The sequence below is a fragment of the Chlorocebus sabaeus genome, chromosome 26 (genome assembly GCF_047675955.1).
Source record: "Chlorocebus sabaeus isolate Y175 chromosome 26, mChlSab1.0.hap1, whole genome shotgun sequence".
NCBI classification, from domain to species: domain Eukaryota; kingdom Metazoa; phylum Chordata; class Mammalia; order Primates; family Cercopithecidae; genus Chlorocebus; species Chlorocebus sabaeus.
This window is the reverse complement of record NC_132929.1, coordinates 32472403-32499099: the sequence shown is the minus strand read 5'-3', so window position 1 is coordinate 32499099 and position 26697 is coordinate 32472403. Positions and strand designations below refer to the sequence as shown.

The window sequence follows — 26697 nt, the reverse complement described above, 5'->3', positions numbered from 1 at the left end:
TGTACAGACCACAAACCTCCACATTTTAGAATTTTCATAAAAATTTTTAATCTGCTCATTATCACAACCCCCTAAGGCAGTATTTTTATTGTTCTCATCTTAGACATAAGATAAACAGACTCAGAGAGGTTAAAATATGCTGCCCTAGGATCACATATCTTGTAAATACTAAAACCAACACTAAACCAAAACTTTGTATCTCCAAACTGCTCCTCTTTCAAATATACCATCACACTGTATCTCTATTCTCCACTACCTTAAACAAACCATTCTACACAGAATAAAAAACAGTGCATTAGTAGATACTCACTCAAATACCTACAGATGCTCTTTAACAACAGCCTAATCTATTTCTAAATAAACATACAAAATGAACTAATCATAACCCTTTCAATATTAGCATTAATACCTTTCATTTAATGAATTAAAAGTTCTGTTCTGTTAAAATATCTTCTGTATGTTTAATAACATTTTTAAACTACTTTTGGAATAAACATTTTCCATCCACTTTAACTTGTTTTTATAACTAAACACTAAATCTTCGAAAAAAGGGAAATAAAAAAATTAAAATTGTCCATACTATGAAGCAACCGTTCTTTTCTCTGACCTCAACTAAATGATAGCTGTGAATATTCCAGTATCTTCCAACTATCAAATTTCATATTCTTCCCAATGCACAAAGTCTAAAGACAGTTTAGCAATAAGACCACACAAAAAAAGAATTACGCTTTTATAAAGATATCTTAGGTTGTAGCTATTTATATTCAATGTCTTGAAATACTAAAAATAAAGTCCTTAATTAACCCATTTTATGGAGGCTTTTAATTATACTGTTTTCTCCTTAATAAAAATAAATCAGCCAGGCACAGTGGCTCACGCCTATAATTCCAGCACTTTGGGAGGCAAAGGTGGGCAGATCACCTGAGGACAGGAATTAAAGAACAGCCTGGCCAGCACGGTGAAACCCCATCTCTACCAAAAATTACAAAACTAGGTGTGGTGGCAGGTGCCTGTAATCCCAGCTACTCGGAAGGCGGAGGCACAAAAATCACTTGAACCCGGAAGGCAAAGGTTGCAGTGAAAGCTGAGATCGCACCACTGCACTCCAGCCGGGGCGACACAGCTACATGCTGTCTCCCAAATAATAATAATTAAATAAATAAATCTTGAAGCACTTTTGGAGAATATCAACAGTACCCCATTTAAGACTTCTTTTTTTCTTTTTGTCACCTTGGCTTCAGATAAGACTTCTTATTACAACAAATTTCAAAGATTTCTAGAGATACTAAATTCCTCCTGAAGACAAACCATGCTCTTGTAGATTGGTATCAGTGCAGGTGCAACTACAACTGATTAGAGTTTGCTACTTCTGAGGGGCAATAAGAAACCACAGGCAAATGTATTTCACTGTTGATTTCTCTATTTCCTCTGTAAAATTAACAGTTACCAACTTCCTACAAGAGTTATGAAGCAAATAGCATATGAGTAAATATTTATGAAGTACTGTTATCTTTACTGATTTTGCTTTAAACCAATAAGACTCCTCCCCTTCCCCCAATCATTCAGTGGACAAAGTCCTACTGCTATTATAACGTATTCGGCAAGTCTCCGGAGTCAAACTCAATGTGAACAGAGTCTGCTCACTACAGGCACTGTTCTTAAGCTTGAGAAGAGGGATTATACAAATATGAAGGCAAGAGAGACCCTGGCACTATGGCATGTTTTGTGTTCCTGCAGTACAGTATCTCAAACCCCTACAAACTTTAAATGGATTTAATTACTCAACATTGTATCATGGTTCTTAAGACAATAACACTAGCAACAGTGCAAGCAACAGGCTTGCAAAGCCACCAGAAAAGTCAATGGCCTACTGGTCTACCTCTCAAAACAGACTACCGCAAACTAGTTTATTATACACTTCATTACTACTTTCATAGTTTATATTAAACAGTAGTGCGTCTGAGCCAATAATAAGCTCCTTAGGAAAATTTCACACTCAACAGAATCATAACTTGTTTTTAATTAAGATGCCTGTAATGAGTGTATTTCAGGAATAAACATCATGCTACTAATCTATGAAAACTTTTCACCAAGAAAAAGGAAAGAATAAAGTTTACCAAAGACTGATTTTGTCTGTTCCCTACAGCAAAGTATCTTGGTTCTACTTTTTCTTCTTGAAGATGACTATTAGGATTTTCTTAACTGTTTGCTCTCAGTCAGAATTTAAAAGAGTATGGTCAGGGTTGAGGCTTCCTGGTAGCAGAGCTCATATAATGCTTCTTATGTATACAAAATGGGGACCAAATGAAAAGAACTCTACTCTCCTGATAGTACCCTGAAAATTTCTCCGCATGCTTTAACTGATCAGAGAAGTATCAGCACACTCGTTGGCCCAAAAGATGAGAAAGCTTCTTTCTCCTCAAAACAGATCTTGATTCCCTAAATCAAGGTATTGGACGGACTACTCAAAGCATAAAACTCAGCCTGAAAAACTTATATTCCAAGAAGAATTTGCTTTATATAAACAAGTCCAACACAATTTTTTGTTCTGTATTTAAAATAATGAAGTCTTTAGTTTAGACTTTTGAGAACAAAAAGTTCTTACTGTGAGCTGAAAACAATCCCTGGGGTGGGGGGGTGAAGGAAGGGGGAAGAAGAGGAGAGATAGACAGATCTCCATAATACCTTTTCTAAAATCCATGGGGCCAGGTAGGTTTTAGAACTGAGTTTTTCAGACTTTAGAAAGGAAACATAGTATATAGGTACATATGTCATATGCTACAAATCAGCTCCTGGCAACCACACAGGAACTAGGAAAATAGAGAATGTCAACGGCCTCCTTTCAGATAAGATCAGATTTTGCCATCAAAATACTTCATGCTGAAATTAATTGTGGTTCAGATCTTTTTGGATTTCAAAATTGCAGATAAGGGGCTGTGGATCTCTAACAGGGAAAAGGGGATCTTGACAAATAATAAAATATGCTGTCACCTAGAATAAAAAAAAAAAACAAAAAACTAGCTGATGCTTAGATAAAAGATATTTAGGATATTTAGGACCATCTTGAAATGGCTCTAATTACCTACCTAATTGGAAAGTTATAATAATTTCAAGTTATATGTTCCTATCAAGAGATTCAACATGAAACACTTTTCCTTTAACTTTATTCCCAACTGGGACTAACACTAAAAAACATTTTCTAAAATCTGAGTATGTCAGTACCAAGCAGATAAGTAAATGGGCCTCTGAACCACATGACAAAGTTGGCTAGATATAGTGGGGTTTCCAAATAGGAAAAACCTAGAAGGATCCTGCAGGAGAACCCAAAGATTCTTACTCTTGGCACAAGGGCCCATATAAGCTCAGATTCTCTAAACTGACCTGTGGCCAAACCACACTTCTGTTGAAAGTAAGCCTAGCATTTTTTCTTCTCCAAAGGTACAAACAAACCACTTACTTATCCCCAGCTACCTCAGAACAACAACATGCCTCTGGGACCAAGAAGCTGGATAACGGTAATTCCCTCCCAGCAGGGAGACCTGCCATGCCTAACCAACATTCACAACTCTGGCTGACAACAGCCGCGCATTCGCTCACTGACTGGAGCAGCCACGATTATATTAAGTCCAACCTGTGTTCATGTATCAGCTACCAATGAAGTGATGAAAAAGTAATTATGAGTCTATCTTGCTCATTTTTAAAGCCTGACAAGAGCTCACAGGCAAAACTACCAGAAGCAAACAAACTGACAACCTTTGAGGGAGGCTGCCTCCACAAAGACTTCCATTTGGCAACTAGAATGATCTTCCATAGATTACCACAAATGTAGAGAAACCCCCTCAGTTCAAATTCAGGCACCTTCCTAATACCACAGAGCTGACAAAATGACATCTTGGGCCAAATTTTCCCAATTTTAATAACCAAAATATAGGAAGTTATGGTAGTAGTATTTTTTAAGGAAAAAAAAGGTAGTATTTTCTGTCCTGTACCTTATCTCTAATTGTTTTATTACATTATGTTGAAGGTTTCATCCCTGAGTCACCATCCAATTCAATAAAAATTAGTAACCAATCTCTAATCCGTTTTCTTTTCTGTGTGATCTTTAAATGTGATCTTTAAGTCCCCAAGCAGCTTACAGTAGCTTAGATGACTCACCATAGTCTTTATGAGAGCACATTTTTAACCTGGAACACATAAGAGCACATTTTAAACATGCAACAAAAAAACCAAAGCTCTCTCTATAAAAATTCATTTTCTTTCCAAGTCAAGGGTATCTTTAAAAACTACAGGATGATCTGGCTGGAAACAGAAAAAAGTTTCAAGTAACAGTCATGTTATTAACAAAACTATCTGTGCTTCAGTTTATGAAAATAACAGTTTTCTTTCTACCAAAACCATGTTTCCCCCTGATGTAATGATCCCTTTTTACAGGCTTCTATAGGAGCAAGAAAAGGTGCATGAAAAAATACAGCTAAAGATATGCTCTAGAGTTGGGCTTCTCATTAAGGATTGGCCAGCATTCCATTCCACCCTAACCCTTACCCCCAAAGATGCAAACCAAAACAAGAGGAAGGTAATGCCATAAGCTGAAAATGATGCAACTTTAGAAATTCAGTTTTACTCAGTGATTAATGAAAACATATTTAAATTACTGAAAATAGTTGTGGTAGCAAGTAGAAAATAAAATGTACATGAATTTTTAAGATACAATTTCTTCCACTCACTTGCGACATGCTGCTTCAGGCTACCAAGGGAGTTTATGTTCCTTCTTCTCTGCCATTAAGAAAAAAAGTGAAGACGCTCTACCCTAGAGACTCTTAACATTCTCTCTAACCTGTTCCCAGGCGTTCTATCCTTTCAAGTCAGGTAATTTTTATTTTACTTAATTATTTAGACTATGCCTTACTCCAGAAAGAATTTCAAGTACCTGGAGAAATAATATGGACAAAATACTACATTTAAGTGGTGGCGATACCTAAGCATGGAAAAGGAGTTTCAAAAGGTGTACACATTCTGTTCATTATTCTGCACTCTACAAAGTAGAGTCTACAAAATAGTAACATTAAGAAGAAATCAACTAAAAAAGAAAAGTTAAGGTTCTTAGGTACTTCATGACTTTTCAAAACTACTTATATGCCTGATAACTTCTCAGACTTCATATACACAATTTTATGGCACTAAAAGCAACTTTGATTTGTTGCTCTTGTAGGGGTATTTCCTCACTTCCAACCCCACAGACAAAACATTTCATTTTATCCAAAGTAAAATGAGATAATGCCCATAAATTGCTTATCACAATGCCTAGCATATAATAGGAATTCAATAAACACTAGCTATAATACTGGCTATATAATGATTTCTAATAGAATCATTAGTATTACCAAGAATACTAATTAGAAGGTACCACAAATAATAGCAGCTACCATTTCTGAAGCAGCTTTGTAGGAGGAAATATATAGATAACCTTATTTAATCTTCACAAGGATTCTGTAGGTGGGCATTATTAGCCACTTTTCACAAATGAAAAAAGTATAGCTCTGATTATTTAAATGTCTTGCCTAAGGCCATCCTACTAGTAAGTTGCAAGTCATCGATTCCAATCCAGTTGTCTGGCTCCTGAGCCCAATTCTTTCCACCAGACTATACTGCCTCTCTCACAAAAAGTCAAGAATTCAAGGGCTCTCTCACTGACAAGACTTCAATTAGATTCCACTCCACTTCAATAAGCACAGGTCAAAGAATGACAGCAATTCCCTCCAGTCACCACACAACACATTTGTATACAAGCACAAATGTGCTCCAAATGTCATAATGCATTCCATTCACATACTAATAAAATTTTGTATTGTTACATTAAATAATCAACCAAAGTCACTAATTTTATGCATGTAACTCCACCATTAACATCAATCCCTGGTCTGATAAATTATCTCCCTCTGTGTTCATTTCCCTAAGGGAATTCATTAGCTTTAATTATTAACTTGTAGGCACAAAAAACAAAATTTGCATCTCCTAACCAAAAGAAATCAAAATGTGGGCAAAAACATACACACACACAAAAAGGTGGTCAGTACTACATTATTTATCATATCAAAAAGCAAATTAACAAAAATCCCTAAATGTCAAGTAGTAAGAAAATGGATGTTAAGTTATGCTATATTCATTCCACTTAAGAGCATGTAACTATTTTAAGCCAAGTTAATAACAGGAGAAAATGTTAATGGTAGAAAATTAAGTGAAACAAAAAACAGGACATAAATGAACTAACATTAAGTTACCAACTTTGTAAACAGAACTATAAGAAAAAAAAGACAAAAAGGAAATGAACAATTTTCTCTGGATAGTGAAATAAAGGTAATTTTTCCCCTTTTGCTTTTTCTGTTCTCCAATGTTCTTTTCAATTATGACTATGTAATAACTTTATATGCAGAAAAAAGATGGTCTTCTTTTTAACCAACATCTTTACTGAGCATACGTCCCTCATAAATCTTCAAATTAGCCAGAAGAGTCCCAGGTCATGTGAAATATAAAATGCAAAAAACAATTCAGCATCTTTATTACCTCCAGCATTGCTATCCTCCAATTATGTCAGAACTGCAATCTTGAGTCATTTCTCTTACCTACAGAAAGCCAATCCTTCAAATTCTATCAATCCTTCAAATTCTATCAATCCTTTACTTCTGATATTTTTCCTTTCTATTCCCTACACTAACACCAAATGCAATCCCTCACCAGCTCATCCTAGATTGGCATAAAGGCCTCCAAAGTAAATAAATGCCTTCCTTATTTTAGTGTCTCACCACTAACAATTTACTCCACCACAGCTAACTATGTGCTAGGCACTATTCTTGGAACTTTACATGTATTAACTCATTGAACACTCCTAACAACCTTATAAGGATAACTACTATTATTAGTCCTGTTTTACAGATTAAGAAACAGAAGCAGAGAAGTTAAGTAACATACCCAAGATCACCCAGATATTCACTGGTAATTTCTGGATCTGAACACCTGTAGTCCAGCTCCAGATAATATGTAAATATGAACTCCCCCAGGAATTAAGGAGTGGTGACAAATAAAAACCAGCTTCTCACTCTCTGAACTGTACAGGCCCTTGGATCAAGCTAAATTCTTATTTCCAGGTCTCTCCTCATGCTATTCCTCAACTGGAAGACCAGTTCTTCTCTTCCCTAATTCATTGCCCATATCTCCATCACAACTTAACTCTAAACTCAATATTTCTGAGTTTTCCTTAAGCCAGTTCCGTGACTCTTCAGCACTGCCTCTTTCTTATGGACTCAATTTAAACTACAATAATGTGTGTTTGTTGACATATTCTATGTTAAGTATTTTACTTCCCATCTAATAATAAATGTCTCCACCTTTTTTTTTTTGAGACAGTCTCCCTCCGTGCACCCAAGAGGGAGTGCCGTGGCGCAATCTCGGCTCACTGGAACCTCTGCCTCCTGGGTTCAAGTGATTCTCCTGCCTCAGCCTCCCCAGTAGCTGGGACTACAGGCACGTGCCACAACACCTGGCTAATTTTTTGTATTTTTGGTAGAGACAGGGTTTTGCTACATTGGCCAGGCTGGTCTCCAACTCCTGGCCTCAAGTGATCTGCCTGCCTCAGCCTCCCAAAATGCTGTGATTACAGGCGTGAGCCACCACGCCCGGGGAAATGTCTCCACTTTTTCTGAGCAATGACCTTCTCCATTTCCCATCTTCCCAAAAACTGCTAGAAGAATGCATAGGTAGATACTAAATAGTTAATTGATAAAAATGAGATACTTATGGCACAACTATTTAACAAAGGAGACTGTCATTCATTAGTCTTTTGAACTAACACATTTAAATGTTTGTCTTCTCATTATCTTCCCTAAACACAAACACTTTAGATTTGCAATTTCAACATTCCCATCTATAAACATACTTTCAAGTGATAACCAAAGGCAGTCTTATTAAATGATCTTTTAAAAAGGCATTCCACACATTGTCCAGAAATACCACTTTTTTTTCTTTTTCAGGAGAGCCTTTCTAATAGTGTTACTTTTACTTTCTTTCAGTGAGATTACCCAAGTCTTTGACAACACTAGGCAGGCAATGACATTCCAGGAAAGATTACCAATTGTTTAAGAGCAGAAAAGACTATATGGCTTTAATAAGACAGTATTATTTATTGCCCAAATAAGTGTAAAATTTGAAAGTTGTTTCTAGTCAAGGCTGGATATCTTCATCTTTATCTTCCCATTTCAAAAGGCTTGTTTAAAAACTCAAAGATATAGCAAAGGATATCTTGAAGACAGAAACTTGAAATTGTCTTTAAACGGCTAATGAAAACAAAAATATTAATCGGAGGTACGCTTCACTATATACAATAAACAAGCCCCTAAAATGCTGTGATCTAATCAAATTGTTTTTCAAATCCATGACAAGCAATGACTACGGCTGGTGGGGAAGGGAGAAGACTATTTATTTTTGTTTGTTTGTTTTTTTGGAGACAAGAGTCTCACTCTGTTGCCAAGACTAGAGTACAGTGGCGCCATCTCAGGTCACTGCAACCTCTGCCTCCTGGGTTCAAGCAATTCTCCCACCCCAGCCTCCTGAGTAGCTGGCATTACAGGTACCCACCACCACGCCCAGCAAGTTTTTGTATTATTAGTAGAAACAGGGTTTCACCATGTTGGCCAGGCTGGTCTCAAACTCCTGACCTCAGGTGATCCACCCACCTTGGCCTCCAAAGTGCTGGGACTAAAGGCATGAGTCACCGCACCCGACCTTGTTTTTCAATTGTTCAGGAATTGTTCTGAAAAGTATACAATACTCATGGTTGTAATCTTGTCTCTAATTTTTATGTTTTCCAAGTTTGAATTTTCATATACAGGTTTTATCTAAAACACTCCCTTGCTACCTTTTACCTTAAATGAGCCACTTAATACCAGACCATATTTGTCCTAAAATATATTTTTCCTCACACACCTGCTAACTCTGTGGTTACTCTCATTAATCACTACAGCTTACCTGAAGCAAATGTCTAACATGGCTCAATAATAACAAGTATGTATTACTACAAATTATAGCTATTATAAATTTCAACACTAATATGTACATAATATGAACTACACCCTACTCATAACCTTAAAATACCTTAAGTGAAAGGTCAGACCTGGTTTCCTCTCTCAAATCACCATTCCTATTTCTATTATAGTTCAGTAAAAATCCACAGTGGTACAATTTTGGTTTTCTCTTGATTTTGTTGTTGATATGTTCAAGTAATGCTATGGCAACTTGAAAAGCTTACTCCTCGTTTAACAGGGTAAGAAGGCATTTAGTAATCTTGCCATTTTTTAAAATTACTTGAAAAGTGGATGCAGTTATAAAAGGCCAATACCAAGAATCCCTGGGGTGACAGAACAGTTTTTGTATCTTGACTGTATCACTATCAATAACCTAGTTGTGATACTGTACTAATTTTGCAAGGTGCTATTATTGCAGGAAACTGGGTAAAAGGCATATAGAATCTCTGTATAGTTTCTTACAACTGCATATGAATCTATAACTACCAAAAAATAAAAATACTGAAGAGCAATTTAATGAGGATTCATTTTTCTGGCCCTATGTCAATATTTTCAAAAAGCCTATAAGTATATCTAAAAATTTCCCCCCTCGACCAAAAAAGATCAGTAACTGAAAAATGAAAATCTGTATTCCTTTTTAAAAATTAAGAGCCAGAAAATACTTCCTACAATTATCTCTGAAAATTTTGGGCAAAAAGAAACCTATACTGTTACAAAAGTCTGAATTCAATAAGAAAAAGTAAAGCTTTACTTAATACTCAAAATGACATTCTAGATAGAAATATCAGAGAGATGCTCAATATCTACAGATGGCTTACAAAATGACAACATCCCTTACTACTCGGATTCCAAAACAAAGGAAATTTTCAGATATCGCAACAAACACTTAATCTACTAAAAACTAAACCCAAAATCACAATTTAGACATACACACTCAAACCCTAAAGTTGAGGACATGGATTTAAACATCTGAACCATTTCCATGTTGTCAATCCTTTTAACAAACTTTCTTTCTACACACTGCCCTTTCTTTCTAAACACTGCCCTAATCAGAGTACCCCACCTTTCACTCCTACAGAAAGAAAAGCTTCTCTCAAGGTCACTTTAGGAACACTTCACACAGCCCATCATACCAAGTGAACAAATTCACTCTCACCATAATGCAAAGAAAATTTTAACACCTTGATGAAGGAATAACATATCAGATCCTCAAGACAAATTAGTAGTAAACACACCTTTATCTTTTCCATAGTGACTTCTGACACGCAAATAACTCAGCTATCATGAGTTATTCGTTTTGCTTCAGGAATAAGATTAAACATAACATCACATACTACAGTGTATATATATATATTCTTCTAGTTAAAAAAGTTTCTGAAAGTATTATATATTGTTTCTCAAAAACAGCCCACTGTGAAATTGAGTCTTTCTCAAAAAGGACAAATAAGAAAGGAAATTACAATACCCAACTATAAACTCTAGTTTTCATAAGTCAAACAGCATGAGGTTTTTATAAATATCACTCCAAAGACAAAACAGAAAACAAACAAAAAACTCTAATCTTTACTACAGCAGCTCTTCAAAAGGAAAGTCAGATCCTTTAGCTCCTTAATAGCTGCAAATACATAGGCATTAGGGTGTATTACATAATATCCTTTGAAATCAGGGCAGAAGATTATTCAAATGTCAATAAGGTATACAAATATAAATTATATAACTAAAATAATGTTACTATACCAATTTCTTTTAGACATTCCCTTTAAGAAATGGCCACAGAAAAATTATATCTACCAGTACATCTTGATTTGAAAAACAATCATATGCCATTTTCTCTTCCCCAAATTCAAATTCATTCACTAATTTATCAAAAGTCACAGCTTATTACAACTTTTTGTAGCATTTAAAACAAAACACACAGATAAATATTGCTAAGTTCACTGCATACAGGTGTATAAGTTCAAACCTTTCAATGGATAACAAATCTAACTTTTAAAACTAAAAGTTCCTACTCCAAATAATCAAATACGGTGACCATTTGTAATGTAGAAAAATTTTTTCTTTGTGTAATGCAACATACTAAAAGTAGTCCAAAAATTGCTCCAATGTCATGCTTGTAATCCATATCCCAGTTCATATATATATACTTTTTAATTTCACAGACTACATAAATCCTTAAGTTTAAAAAGTGAAATAAATATAATTGCCTTTATTCTAAAAATAGAATGCACTTCTAATAGCAAGTTCCTGGAGTTCATGTTATTGTATCAGTGAGTGTCCAGTTATATATATTTACCACAATTTAAGCTGGAACAGTAGGCAACAGTAATATCATGACTCATTTTTAAAAAATACTAAGCATCATCTACTATGTATTCGTCAAAGTAAATCTGAAGGTTCCTGAGAATGAATTATTAGTTGCAAAAAATGAGATGTATCAACACCAGTAAAGAAATACAGCCATCTTCTACAACTTTAAAATTATTAAATTTTCTCCCCCCACCACAAAAAAGTAACAACTTTCAAATGATTACCAGTAAAAGGAAGGAGGTGAGAGAAGAGTTGGGACTTGGCTATCGTTTCATGATGTCCTTTTGATCAAGAATAATATTAGTCTTTAACCTACTTAAAATTCAAAAAAACGCCTTCATTTCACTCACTTAAGATGATTAAGGACATACTATACTTTCCCCACAAGTTGTAATTTCATAATTAAAAATGAATTTTAGTAAATTAAATTAGTATACAATTTTTAAAAACAAACTTTTTAGAATGTAAAGTGGTATGACGTGTTTAGGTGGTTATGAAATTAACCTTATTTTCTGATGTTTTATTCTCACAGTATTTTAAGAAATCAACTATTATTTTACCAGGGGAAATAAAAGGCACCCATCAAAGAGGAATTACTGAGTTTCAGCCCAGAGATCTGACAGTTGGTTTTCTTAAGATGATGCTGTCATGGCTTCAGTTATTTTTTTCATCTCTGAGCACAAAGAAATAAATTTAAATTAAATAAAAAGTTACAGCTTTGGTACAATGGAATGAACCTTGCTTCTAAAATATTTTAAAATTATGAGTTTTTAAAAGTTAAAAAATGAAAAAATGCATACTTAAAAATGGGATAAATGTTTTAAAATGGAGCACAGTAGTCATAAATGTACTGAAAGTAAATTTAAAGAGCACTAGTGTGTAGATCTACTTTAACTTACTCTAAACATTATCAGAATGTAATCTGGATATAGGACAGAATTCAGTCATCTAATAGGTATTTACAAATAAATCTAAGTTTCTATTCATTTTGAAAAGTTAACCCACTAACATTTTAAGTAATTGTCAACGAAACTACTGATTTCCTACAGATTTCTGAGGGAACTGTCATCTTTTAAAATTAATAAATCTTACTAATTATCACTTGACTCAACTCCACCTTTTATATACATATATTCAATAATATTTAAATGTCATGCTTTCTATTTTTCTACTAAAATGTATCACACCACCAAAATATGAGTCTTTAGTTTAAGACATCATCTTACCTGATCCACTGAATTGACTGCTTCCCAGTGTAGTTGGTCTAGTTTTCCCACTATTAACAGGTGGGGAAAACATCTGCGAAATAACCCAAATATATCTGTTAGTCCTGAAATTCTTCTAGATTCCTTGCAAACAAAAGTCCACCAAAAGTCATTTATCAGTTATTATACTTCAGAGGAAAGTTAAAATAAAATTGGAGATACATTCAGATCCAGAGACGCAAATATACTGAGTGATACTATTTCCTAATTAATTGGAAATAATGGCTACATTTTGTTCTGAAGACCCGATCATTTACATGGAAGATTCCAAGATATGTTTACACAGTATATTATTATCCATGATCTTTACTGTGGAACTAAGTGAATCTCATTACGTTTACATTACATCTTAATATACACATACAGTCAGAATTATGGCCAATTAAATTACTACATACAGTAAGGATTATAACTGAATTGTATAAAGCAGGTATAGGTGCTGCCTCCTAACAGCAGTTAATAAAGGAATTAGACCCATTAAAAATAAAAGCAGTGGGCCCTTCGGTTTCAGTTGATGTTTTTAAGTCATTTCCCATGTTAAGAACATAATACACACACACACACACGTGTGTGTGTATAAAAGTACTCTGCTCAGAAGGCTAGAAATTCTAGCTCTGGACTACTTTTCTTGTCGCTGACATCTTTCAGGTACCATAAACTACATCTGATATTGGAAAGGAAAATGGTGAGGAGTGTTGAAGAAAAAAACAATTTTTCATATAAAGTCCAAGATTCCTAATAATCATCGGGGTGGGAGGGTGACTCAACCAAAGGTCATAATTACATTGTTCTCCTTTTAACTGGTTAAATCAAATGACCCCTCTGGCATTAAAGTTTTAAATGTGCAAGTCTAGACATTACATCAAAGTTCAGGTGTCCAACTTGGGGGAGCTGGACTCCGGCCCTGAGAACTACTGCTCAAGCAGATGGAGATCACGCTGCCTAGTCCCCACGTTGCTTCCCTCCACCTTTTTTTTTTTTTTTTTTTTTAATCCTCAGCAGAACCCCAAGATGTCGTGGAAAGCTCTCATACCGCACTGAAGTCCAGCAGGTCGCTCAGCTCCTTGTCGGTCCCTATAGCGGCCATGCGTTGTTGCTGGGGATTCATCTTCGGCCACTTCTAGCAGGTCCTAGGGCAGAGGAAACGGGCTCAACGAAAGACCACCGAGGCCCAAAGTGTGTGAGGGGACACAGAGCCGTACTGGGGAAGATTACGGAAGAGCGCTGGGGGCGCCAGGATGACTTCCAGGACCCCGACTCGCTCCCACCGCCGAGCGAGGAGGGGGCGGGAGGGCTCAGTGCCCGCGCCGGGTCCCGGAATCCACGCGTTCCTCGGCGCGGCCCGAGACCGACGCGGCGGCTCCCGCAACTCGCCGCCTCTCCCGCAAGTTTCCGAGCCAGTCTCTGGCCCCTCCTCGGCGCCCCCTGCTCCGCGCCGCCGCCGGGTGCTCAGCGCGCGGGGCCCGGCCGCGGCTGGGGTCTCGAGGAGCCGGGTGAGGGGCAATTCGGCGTCCAGCGAGCGGAGCGGCGGCGAGCGGAGATGCGAAGTGACTCACTCGCTCGGCAACAATAGAACTGACAAGTTGCAGGGAACGCGCCGCTCGCAGGCCCGCGTCTGCGGCCGCCGCCGCCCGGACGTCCCCGCCGGGCCCAGGGGGTCGGAAAGCACCCCCGGCGCATCCAAGGGCGTTTTTAAACAGAAAACAGAAACGCCGACAACTAGTCTCGCTCTCGCCCGGCGTCCTCCTCCCCAGGCTCGGCCTCCTCCCACTTTTGCTGCCCTGCCCCGGACCTGCCGAACAATGAGCCTGGCTCCGCGGCCGAAGCCGCCCGATCTCCCGCGCGCCCCGGAGCCTGGGCGCCGGCCCGAGTCGAGAGCCGAACGGGGCGCACAGGCCGAGCGCGCCGCCAGCGGGCCTGAGCGCCCGCGACTCGAGCCTCCGCCTCCACTCCGCTCCCCAACTTGGAGGGGACCCCGGGTTTGGCGCTGTACAAAGGGGCGCGGAGTTGAGGCGGGGGACGGGGGCGCCCCCGCTCCAGCAGGGACGCGGCGGCGTCCCGCAGCCCCCAGCCCCGCCGCGCCGCCCCCTCCCGCTCGCTAGCCCGCAATTACCTGCCGCCCCGTCTCCGCATCCAACCACCCCGATTAAAGTTCACTTTGGCCGGGAAAGCGGGCTTGGGCTTCCCCTTGCACCGCCCAGCGGCTCGGTTCACTTTGCCCCGCACGAGCTCTCGGGTCTGGGCGGGGGAGGCGGCTTTCGGGCCTGGCCGCCCCTTCCTCCCGGGGCGGGCTGTCGGTCCCCCCGAATAGAACTTGTGGGTCTCCTCAGGCGGACATTTTTTTCGCTGAGGCGGCCTCACCACCGCGCTCGGCTCGCCTCCGGATCCCTCCGCGCCGGGAAGAGCCGCGACTTAACCCTTTCCTCCCCCGCCCGCTCCGCCGCCTAGGAAGTGGGGCCGGCAGAGGGGGCGGGGAGGAGCCGGCGGGGGACTGGGAGGAGCTGCACCGCGGCGGGTGGACAAAGCCCGCGGTCGGGTGAGGCGGGACGGAGTTGGGGCCGGCAGGGAGGGGCAGGAGGCGCTCGCAGGCACCTCGAGAAGGAGGCCCCGACCGCTCGCCGAGGAAGCCTCGTCCGGGCCCCCTGGGAGCGGGGCGGCAGGCACTGTGGCGCCTCCTCGCGTTGGTCTTGCTGGTTCTCGGCCCCCGAAGCGGAGCGACGGAGACACAACTGTGGGAGCATCTGGATCCACAGCCCAGGTCCCCCAACTTCCCGGAACGCGAGGCCGCAGAGCACTGAAGGCTGCCATTCCCGAGCAGGTCACGCTGGACGCCACCCTAAGCTAGGCCCAGAGGCTCCCGCCCAGGAGGGCTGCAGTGGGCGCGGACACCGCGCGCGTGGGGACGGGAGACCCAGCTTCCTCGGCCGTTCCGGGAGTAGGCGCGGCCGGTCAGATTCGATGCTGAGCCGAATGCAGGAGAAAGGGCAAACCTCCCTCAAACCAGAAAAAGCCGTGTGAGCTTCAGGTTCTGAAATACCCCACTCACGAAGACCCCACATCTCCAATCACCTCCTCCCACCCAAATCCCATTCGGAGCCACAGAATTGCACGTGGGACGAGTTCTTGGGAATGGATCAAGCCAGTCTCTTCATCTAACGGAGACAGTCCAGGGTGGCTCTGTCACACAGCCACTGTCTTGTGCGCAAGTTCTGAACTTGGCCTCAAAGAAGCCCCAGAGTAGAAAGAAGACAAAATAAACCTCAGTTCTTCGATTCTGGGCTGGAAGTGAGATTTTCTTGAATGGCAGCCAGTGTTTTGACTCTTAGGTAAGTGAGTGGGTAAAGACCAGTAAGGCCCACGCAGAAGAAACACTGAGGAAAGAAGACACAAAGTAACAAATGGAAGGAAGCAGCCGACGCCTGAGGACAACATGGCAAGAAGGAGCCTTTGGATTCCGGACTGGCATGGAAAGCGAGGTAGATTCAGCTACCATATGCCATTACTGTACTTAGTACAGTTGTCTCTGTATCCATGGGATTGGTTCCCGGACTCTGGATTTTCTAAGATGTTCAAGTCTGTTACGTAAAAATGGTGTGTTTTCCCATATACTTTAAATCATCTCTAGATTACTTATAAAACCTAATACAATGCAAATGCTATGTAAATAGTTGTTAAGGTGTATTTAGGGAATAATCATCCAAAGAAATCTCTATATTTTCAGTACACTTTCAGGCTATATTTCAGGCTCTGTATTTTCGTATATTTTCAGGCCTGATAAGCCTAACTACATTTTTTGTTTTCAATTGGTTGAATCCCAGAATTTGGAAACCCCAGATACGGAGGGCGGATGGTACAACCGGAGCTGTCAGGTGGATTTCCAAGGCTTTGCATTGGCTGTACCTAAAATTTATGACAGATCCTGTGGTGGCCTAGACTCCCCAATATCCACTCTTCCTTATCTGGGTAAACAAGCCCAGTTCTTAGTCACATCCCTGCTCTGCCTACTTACAGGGGCAGGTGGTTCCAATCTAAGCAACGTAGCATAATTCCAACCTAAAACAGCATAATCCCATTCCCTGCCACAGTTATTGGTTGGCAATGGGCGTAGTGTATTTGGGCCAATGAGAGGAGCAATTTCCTGGTCTTTCTTGGGAAAAGTTTTTCTTCCATTTTGTGAGAGCGCTTTTTTCTACATGTCCCCAAAAATCGGGTCCCCTGGATGGTGGGTAGCCATCTTCCAAACACAAGTCTAGTCAGGTTAAAAGAAAGCAGACATCAAGAAAACATACATTGAGATCTGATCTTAGGTGACCTTTTTTTTTTTTTTTTGAAACGTAGTCTGGCTCTGTCACCCAGGCTGGAGGAGGGTGGCAGGATCTCAGTTCACTGCAACCTCCGTCTCCCAGGTTCAAGCGATTCTCCTGCCTCAACCTCCCAAGTAGCAGGGATTACAGGCGTGTGCCACCATGCCCAACTAATTTTTTATTTTTTTAGTAGAGTCATGTTTTCACCATGTTGGCCAGGCTGGTCTCAAATTCCTGACCTCAAGTGATCTGCCCTCCTCAGGCTCCCAAAGCACTGGGATTACAGGCATGAGCCACCACACCTGGCTTTGGTGACATTTTTGAGGCTCTGAATCAAGCAACTTCTGAGTTCACTGATTAGACCAATCGGATTCGAATTTTCTGTTGTCTGTAATCTAGTATGGTCTACACAGTGCCAGCCCAATGACCATTTTTTTAGTAGCAAAGACATAAACATGAACATCAGGTAGGAAGTCTGATTAGATAACTTAAGGCCCCATTCCCATGTGTTTGAGTTCATTCTCTCCTGCTACTAACAGAATACCATAAACTGAGTGATTTATAAAGAAGTTTATTTGGCTTATGGTTCTGGAGCCTGGTAAGTCCAAGAACTGGCATCTCTAGAGAGCCTTCTTGCTGTGTTATCCCATGTAGAAGGGCAAGTGAGCACACACAACAGAGAGTAATCCATTCATGAGGACTCTACCCTCTTTGAAGTCCCTCTTAAAGGTGCCAGTTCGCAACACTGTTGCATTGGGGGTTAAGTTTTCAACACATGAACTTTTGGGGGACACATTCAAACCATTGCACTGCGATAAGATTCTATGACTCCATGGTAAAACTGGAGAGAAATCTTGGGGAAGGAGAAGGTATGTGATCCCACATGTAGGATTTATGCTGTTTTCAAGATTTTCTTCTCATCCTTCTCACACAACTAGCGCAGAGGAAGAATATCTGTCTGCCCAAACCTTCAGTCATAGGGGCTCCCTCATTACTTAGGGACTGATTGGTGAAGTTTTTCATATCTATTATGGCCCATATAGCTTTACTTTATAATTTATTTTCTTTATTAGATTGTGAACTCCTTGAGGGTTCGGACTGACATGCATCTGCCAGTACCATGCACCTAACATAGTGCCAAGAGCATAGCAGACCCAAAAAGGAGGAGCTGGAATTAAAGGTATCATTCATTTGACGTTATAACTTGAAATTATTTTTCATAATACAGCCTTTGCATGTGTCATTTTTTTTTTTTTTTTGAGACGGAGTCTCGCTCTGTCGCCCAGGCTGGACTGCAGTGGCCGGATCTCAGCTCACTGCAAGCTCCGTCTCCCGGGTTCACACCATTCTCCTGCTTCAGCCTCCCGAGTAGCTGGGACTACAGGCGCCCGCCACCTCACCCGGTTAGTTTTTTGTATTTTTTAGTAGAGACGGGGTTTCACCATGTTAGCCAGGATGGTCTCGATCTCCTGACCTTGTGATCCGCCCATCTCGGCCTCCCAAAGTGCTGGGATTACAGGCTTGAGCCACCGTGCCCGGCCGCATGTGTCATTTTTAATAAAAGAAAATGATTCCCACCAGTGAATCTCCTATAATAGCTCTGACTTACACAGAAGACAGAAAGAATATAAAAAGTAGAGTTTTGTATCACTTTTAACTCATTTCTGGGCCTTTGCTGACCCATCTAGATAGATCCAGAAGCCTTTATTGAAAAGCTCAGAGAGAAACAACTAAGTAATACAAATTCAGCATTAATTAATAGTACTATTTCTGTAGTATAAGTTAATCACTATCAATAAATTAATATTGAAAAGTATTTAATGTGCATTTCTTACATGCCAGGCATGGTGTTAAATGTTTCAGGACAGAAAGTCTAAAACCCATACTGCCCTCAAGAAAGTTACAATCTAATAGTTTTTTTTTGTTTTTTTTGTTTTTTTTTTGAGACAAGGTCTCACTCTATTGCACAAATTAAAGTGTTGTGACACAGTCTCAGCTCACTGCATGTTTGCCTCCTGGGATCAGGTGATCCTCCCACCTCAGCCTCTAAAATACCTGAGACTACAGGCACATGCCACCATGCCTGGCTAATTTTTAAACTTTTCTTTGTAGAGACAAGGTATCACTATATGGGCCAGGCTGGTCTCGAACTCCTGGGCTCAAGTGCTAGTCTCACCTCAGCCTCCCAAAGTGCTGGGATTATAGGCACGAGCCACCATGCCCAGCAATCTAATAAAGCTTAATTCACTGTCCATTCACTGTAATCCACTACTGGACAGACACAGGAATTCTGTCAACATGGTTTCAGCCTCCCCACGCACACAACACACACACTTCATCCTTGAACACACATATGCATATTTTATCAAGGACACCTGAGTTGCCCGGAGAACCCTTTATAGTCAAAAGGAAAAGTAGCCAAAGCAATGGGCTTTTTGCTTCCTTGGCAGATTGACTTAGCCTTGGTCCCTTTTTAGAAGACAAGTATTCTAGGAAGCTAAGAGGAGAAGGAGAGAAGAGAATCAAGTCAGGTGTTGAGTGGGAGTAGTAAATTGCTATCTGGATGAAGTGACTGGCCTCCTAACATTATCCATTAGGATCCAAGGTTGATGGCTAATAGACCGTCTGGTAGCTTCCTGCTCTATAGGAGAATAACTGGCCAGGCGCAGTGGCTTACGCCTGTAATCCCAACACTTTGGGAGGCTGAGGCTGGTGGATTGCTTGAGCCCAGGAGTTTCAGACCAGCCTGGGCAATATGACGAAACCCTGTGTCTACAAAAAATACAAAAATTAGCTGGGCATGGTGGTGTGTGCCTGTAGTCCCAGCTATTTGGGAGGCTGAGGCAGGAGGATTGCTTGAGCCTGGGAGGCAGAGGCTGCAGTGAGCCAAGATTGCACCATTGCACTCCAGCCTGGGCAATGGGAATGAAACCCTGTCTCAGAAAAGAGAAAAGGAGAATAACTATCCCCTTGTGACTAACAGGGACAATTTATGTAACAGTGAGTTTAATAAGAAGTAGTATCCTCAGTTCATGGCACTACCATCACTGATGAATGAAAAGCCAAGACCTTTTACTCTCTCATGAGCCAAATTCTACTAATGACCAACTGTCTACTCTCAGCATTCTTTTCCACCAACCAGCAAGAACCTCCCACTTTTGTGGTATTTCCTGGTAGTGATTTCATTTTTTCTCTCTGAATGTTGATAGATAAAATAGTTCTCTACTCTTTGCTAATATCATTTTTATCCACTATTTAAGACACTTAGATGGCTTATACAAATGCTATATTCAGATTTGAGGACATGCCCCGCCCCAAATGTCTCTCAGTATCTTACACTCAATATCTTTTTCCCCTTTAGAATCTCTTCTTTCATCTTTTATAAAAACACACATTTACACCAAAATCAAGACAAATTCAGAGGCCAAGAAAGGAAAAAAAACTGTTAAACAATCTAGGGCATCAAACTTAGAGATTTCCATTTTTTTAAACTTAGTAGAGTTAATCAAGTAAAATGAGTAATAACCTTTCTCCATATTTCTATGTATATCTTGGCACAGTGCCTAGCAAGTAGTAAATGCTCGAAAAACATGTATTGAGAAATGAATCGTTATTCACTTCTAGGTAGAGATGGCAGTTGAACACATGGTCCAAATTTTGTTCCTTCCCAAAACCACGTTAAGACATCAGTAATGAAATTTTCAAAACAATTTTTTTTTTCAAACAGGGTTTTGCTCTGTCACCCAGGCTAGAGTACAGTGGTGCAATCATGGCTCACTGCAGCCTCAACCTCGTGGGCTCAAGGAATCCTCCAACCTCAGCCTCCCGAGTAACTAGGATCACAGGCGCACACCACCATGCCCGGCTAATTTTTGTATATTTTTGTAGAGACAGAGTTTCGCCATGTTGCCCAGGCTAATCTGAAACTCCTGGGCTCAAGTGATCTGCCTGCCTCAGCCTCCCTAAGTGCTGGAATTACAGGTGTGAACCACTGCACCTGGTGCCCCAAATTTTTTGTTTGGTTGGGTTTTTTTTGGTTTGGTTTGGTTTGTTTTAGACGGTGTCGCGCTCTGTTGCAGGGTGGAGTACAATGGTGCCATCTCGGCTCACTGCAACCTCTACTTCCCAAGTTCAAGCGCTTCTCATGTCCCAGCCTCCTGAATAGCTGGGATTATAGGCACCCGCCACCATGCCCATCTAATTTTTGTATTTTTAATAGAGACGGGGTTTCACCATGTTGTCCAGGTTGGTCGCGAACTCCTGACCTCAGTTGATCTGCCCGCCTTGGCTTCCCACAGTGCTGGGATTACTGGCGTAAGCCACTGTGCCCGGCCATATTGGGTATCTTTTTTAAGGAAGGAGGGCCTAACTCATGTGTTCTTGTAATAGCATGATGGAAGTCAGCTTACATATTTAGAGATTTGTGTAGGCTACTCCCACAGATTAAGGATTAATTATTCCAAAATAGATACTAAGAAAAAAATCAAAAAGCAAAGAATACTTACCATATCAAAGCACATGAATACATCCTCCCTTTTGCCAGTAAAGTAAAACTTGTACAGACTAAAAACTTAAGTATTTGGTGATTTGCCAGTCATATGATCAGAATAGCGAAGGGATAGCTGTTGTTAAAAGAATCGTTGTTGGGGCCGGGCGCGGTGGCTCAAGCCTGTAATCCCAGCACTTTGGGAGGCCGAGACGGGTGGATCACGAGGTCAGGAGATCGATACCATCCTGGCTAACACGGTGAAACCCCGTCTCTACTAAAACAATACAAAAAACTAGCCGGGCGAGGTGGCGGGCGCCTGTAGTCCCAGCTACTCGGGAGGCAGAGGCAGGAGAATGGCGTAAACCCGGGAGGCGGAGCTTGCAGTGAGCAGAGATCCGGCCACCGCACTCTAGCCTGGGTGACAGAGCGAGACTCCGTCTCAAAAAAAAAAAAAAAAAAAAAAAAAAAAAAGAATCGTTGTTGGATGCAATGGCTCATGCCTGTGATTCCAGCACTTTGGGAGGCCGAGGTGGGTGAATGGCTTGGGCCCAGGAGTTCAAGACTAGACTGAGAAACAGGGAAACCCTGTCTCTACAAAAAATTTAAAAATTAGCTGAGCATGATGGCACATGCCTGTAGTCCCAGCTACTCAGGAGACTGAGGCAGGAGAATCGCTTGAGCCCAGCAGGTCGAGACTGAAATGAAAGTGTCATTTAATACCACAAAATGTCCTTTAATGTAGTATGGTTGTTTAACATAGTGGCCCACACCTGTAATCCCAGTACTTTGGGAGGCCAAGGGGAGGATTGCTTGAGCCCACGAGTTCGAAACCAGCCTGGGCAACATGGCAAGACCCCATTTCTACAAAAAATAAAAAAAATAGCTGGATATGGTAGCATGCACCTGTGGTTCCAGGTACCTGGGAGGCTGAGGCGAGAGGACTGCTTGAACCTAGGAGGCTGAGTCTGCAGTGAGCTGTGTTTGCACTACTGTATTCTACCCAGGGTGACAGAGTAAGACTTTGTCTCAAAAAAAGAAAAAAAAAATTGTTTAAAAAGATGATGGTCATTCATCATATTGGACTATGACAAATATCCACTACCATTCTTTTGCAGGTTTGGTTGTAAAGGTAATCAGTAGAAAGTTATGAATGAAAATTTAATTTTTCAAAAGCTTGAGTACTTATAAATTCAGCTGCTATTTTGTAGACTCCTAACTGTCTCTGGCATTCATTTATTCTTTCAGTTTTTCATCAATTGAATAAATATATATTAAATACATACTTGGTGCCAGAACTGTCTTCTATGCTTGGACTATACTAATGAAAAAACTAGAAAAAAAAGGAAAAAAAACATCCTGTCTCCATGAAGCTTACATTCTAATAGGTTGTCTTCAGTCCCTGTTGGTACTCAACATCAGTTTTCAAACTTTTAAATTCCAAACAAGGACAGGTTAAATGGGTAAAGCAGAATAAGTAATCTAGTCTTTTTTCAGATTTTGAATACAGTTCTATTTGTTGGCTTAGTTCCTAAGCTCCTGCCTTTTCTTTTCTTTTTTTTTTTTTTTTTTTGACACAGAGTCCCACTCTGTCAGCCAGGCTGGAGTGCAGTGGCACAGTCTCGGCTCACTGCAACCTCTGACTCCCAGGTTCAAGTGATTCTCTTGCCTCAACCTCCCATGTAGCTGGGATTACAGGCGCCCACCACCATACCTGGCTAATTTTTTTGTATTTTTAGTAGAGATGGAGTTGTTGGTCAGGCTGGTCTCAAACTCCTGACCTCAGGTGATCTGCCCACCTCGGCCTCCCAAAGTGCTGGGATTACAGGCGTGAGCCACCACGCTAAGCCTGCACCTGCTTTTTCAAATACATGGCAGGGATGTATTCCAAAAAGGTATTTGGTGTTTGGAACGCTTCTCTCATTCTAGTGAGTAACTTGAGATCTAGCTATTAGAAATATGCATATGAGAAGCTGGGCATAGTGGTGCACATTTCTTGTCCCAGTTATGCTGAAGGCTGAGGTGAGGGGATTGCTTGAGCCCAGGAATTGGAGGCCGTAGTGTGCTGTGACTGCACTTGTAACAGCCACTGCACTCCAACCTGGGCGACCAAGCGAGGCTCTGTCTCAAAAAAAATAAAAGAATATTTGAAAGTCTTGTTCCATTGCCCACTTGCTTCCAATGTTGTTGTAAAACAATGGATGCCATTTTTTACTTTCAGTCTTTTCTATTTGTCCTCTTTTGTGTCCTGTCTGGTAGCTTAAAGTTCTTCTCTTTGTCTGCTGTGTACTCAGATTTCCTGATCACAGACTTTGGTGTAGATCTATTTTTAATCCATTGTGGTGTCTACTGGATGAATTCATTAAGTTTGGTAATTTATACTTCAGAGAATTTTTCTTAGATTATTCATTTACTTCTTTTTTTTAGCTCTTACTATTTGAATTCTGAACTTCTTGAACTGGTCTTCTCTGTCTTTCTGCTTTGCCTTCTAGGAAATTTCCTTCATTTTCTTTTCTAATCTTTTTTTTTTTTTTTTTCATTTCTACTTTCCTATTTTCTTTTCTTTTTCTTTTCCTTTATTTTTATTTTTATTTTTTAAGTAGGTACAGTGTTTCACTGGTTTTGCCCAAGCTGTTCTCAAACTCCTGAGCTCAGGCAATCCATCCACCTCTGCCTCCCAAAATGCTAGGATTAAAGGCATGAGCCACTGTGCCAGCCTCCTATTTTCAATCCTAAGGCTCTTTTTTTATATCCTGAACAATATTTCTTCTTTAAAAAAAAAAATTATTCTGTCTGCTTTTGTTTCATGGTTGCAACTTTCTCCTATCTCTCTCTGTCTCTCTCTCTCTATATATATATATCTCATGTAACTCTAGAAATAGTAAATATTTCTAACTATATATAGTTTTCTTTTCCTTCTTTAGTCTCTGTTTCACCAATTCACTTTTTGTTATTTTAATTTCTCTCTCCTGCAAGAGAGTCCTCCCTCAAATGTCTGATATTCGTTGGTTGTGTGTCATATTTAAGAATCGAGCAACAAAATGCTGATGGTGGGTGCCTGTAATCCCAGCTACTCAGAAGGCCGAGGCAGGAGAATCACTTGGACCCGGGAGGCAGAGGTTTCAGTGAGCCAAGATTGCACCATTGCACTCCAGCCTGGGAGACAAGAGCGAAACTCCATCTAAAAAAAAAAAAAAAAAAGACACCCAATACCAGAACCCAGCAGAAGGGAAAAGATTGATGTTGAATACATGAATACACAGAACCAGACCTGAGATTTTCAAGGGAATAAGAAAATTCTTTCTTGGTTTCCCCAACTCTTCTTGTGATCTCAACTATCTTACCTGAAAACAAGCAAATAGATATCACTTGGAATGGTGGTTCTCATATTGTGATTCCTGGATGAGTAGTATTACTATCACCTGGCAACTAATTAGAAATCCAAATTTTGCGGCTCCATTCAAGACCTACTCAGTGAGTAGAACCCCATTCCGGAAATTCTGAGGGTTGGGCTAACAATCTATTTTTGTTTGTTTGTTTATTTGTTTTTTGAGACTAGACAGAATCTCGCTCTGTCACTCAGGCTGGAGTGCAGTGATCCGATCTCGGCTCACTGCGACCTCCGCCTCCCGGATTCAAGCGATTTTCCTGTTCCAGCCTCCCGAGTAGCTGGGACTACAGACGCACGCCACCATGCCTGGCTAATCTTTGTATTTTTAGTAGAGATGGGGTTTCACCATGTTGACCAGGATGGTCTCAATCTCTTGACCGTGTGATCCGCCCGTCTAGGCTTCCCAAAGTGCTGGGATTAGAGGTGTGAGCCCCCGCGCCCAGCTGCAACCCATTTTTTTAACAAGCCCTTCCTGTAATTCTTATGCCCACTGAAGTTTGAGAAACAATGTCTTTAGAATAGTGGCCCTGTGAGGTCCTTAACAGCTCAGGAAAATTAAGATGAACTTAAGTTGGGCTGCCAGAGTACATTTACCTTGAATAGATAAAGACTACTGGAGAGATGTATTTAACAAGATACAGCAACGCTAAAAAGAATAAAAATGCATTTAAATTAACCTTTTTTTTTCTTTGAGACAGGAGCTTGCTCTGTTGCCCAGGCCGGAGTACAGTGGTGCAATCACAGCTCACTGCAGCTTCTACCTCCTGGGCTCAAGTAATCCTCCTGCTTCAGCCTCCCAAGTAGATGGAACCACAGGCATGTGCCACCACGCCAGCTAATTTTTGTATTTTGTGTAGTGAGGTCTCACTATATTGCCCAGGCTGGTTAAATTAACCATTTTTAAATGGTTGCTAAAAGTAAAACTTATTACTGGTGAAAAGTCCAGAAAAAGGACACTATGTGACACCAAGTTCAGCTCTCACCACGTGTCAGATCTTGTAAATCTTTTCTTACAAGTCACTGGCATCTTGGGCAAATTCAGTCTGTTATAATAGTCAATCTGTTGTTTATTTGAACATTCATCAAAAAATCATGGTCAGTATTCTCAAATTCTTAGTTGCATATGATCAGTTTCCTTCAACTAGGAGTTCTTCAACGGTAAAGGTTTATATTGTATTTATTTTTTCTTATTAATAGATGTGTCTTCCTACTAATGCCAATAATCCCTCAGTAGTTGTTTATTAATTAAATGAGAAATTGTATTTTCAGTGAAAGTTACCTTGTCTTGATTCCCCTGCGTGATTTCATAAAAACGAATTGATTGATTTGGATTAGATGATTTAAATTGCATTTAATTATTCACACTTTTATTTAAGAAGAGTTAGGGAACAATTGTTCTTATATACTGCAGAAATATTTTGTTTGGGAACCATCTGTTGAATTTCTAATTTCACTCCACTGGCATTTTTTATGCAATTACACATTAAGTTTTTGTGATTGGGACATTCTTCTTTAAATTTGAGATGTCTTAGTATAATTTTTCCTATTCTATTTGCATTATAAGCCTACTGGAGTTTTTTTTCTTTTAATTGTTTCTAATCTTTAAACATTAAGCTCAAATGTTCACCTTAAGCTTTCAAACTGTATTCAGTAGCACAATAAAAGAATACCATTGAACATTTTAAACATCTTTTACATTGAGGGATATCTACTTCCTCTGGAATTGGGAACGAACGCTGAGGAAAATCGTAGATGAGATTTGCTCATTATTTCCTGGGTCTTTGGCTACCCTCTTCCACTCTTATTTCTAATGATCTGATATGTTCCATCTTGGCATTATTCAAGTTTTCATAAAGTATGGTTGATGGGA

General features: G+C 40.4%; 1 protein-coding gene and 1 long non-coding RNA gene across 8 annotated transcripts in view; one reads left to right on the top strand and one right to left on the bottom strand.

Annotated features, from left to right (window-relative positions):
• The window catches only part of TCF12 (transcription factor 12), a 364983-nt gene extending 349918 nt beyond the window's left edge, over window positions 1–15065 (bottom strand). For 2 of the 7 annotated variants that reach the window (XM_008016474.3, XM_008016478.3), the window contains exons 1-3: window positions 14760–15060; window positions 13680–13776; window positions 12608–12680 (exon numbers count right to left, since the gene is read on the bottom strand). In XM_008016474.3, the coding sequence (XP_008014665.3) occupies window positions 12608–12680; window positions 13680–13754 (148 nt within the window). In that variant the 5' untranslated portion in view covers window positions 13755–13776; window positions 14760–15060. Of the gene's footprint in view, window positions 1–12607; window positions 12681–13679; window positions 13777–14759 lie in introns of those variants that run through there. The other 5 variants (XM_008016475.3, XM_038010019.2, XM_038010020.2 and 2 more) reach the window with 5 other exon arrangements.
• A 99-nt stretch (window positions 15066–15164) lies between these two features.
• Window positions 15165–26697, top strand: part of LOC119628040 (uncharacterized) — a 90428-nt gene continuing 78895 nt past the window's right edge. The window contains exons 1-2 of the long non-coding RNA XR_005244333.2: window positions 15165–16237; window positions 18024–18130. This is a non-coding gene — a long non-coding RNA (uncharacterized lncRNA). The remainder of the gene's footprint in view (window positions 16238–18023; window positions 18131–26697) is intronic.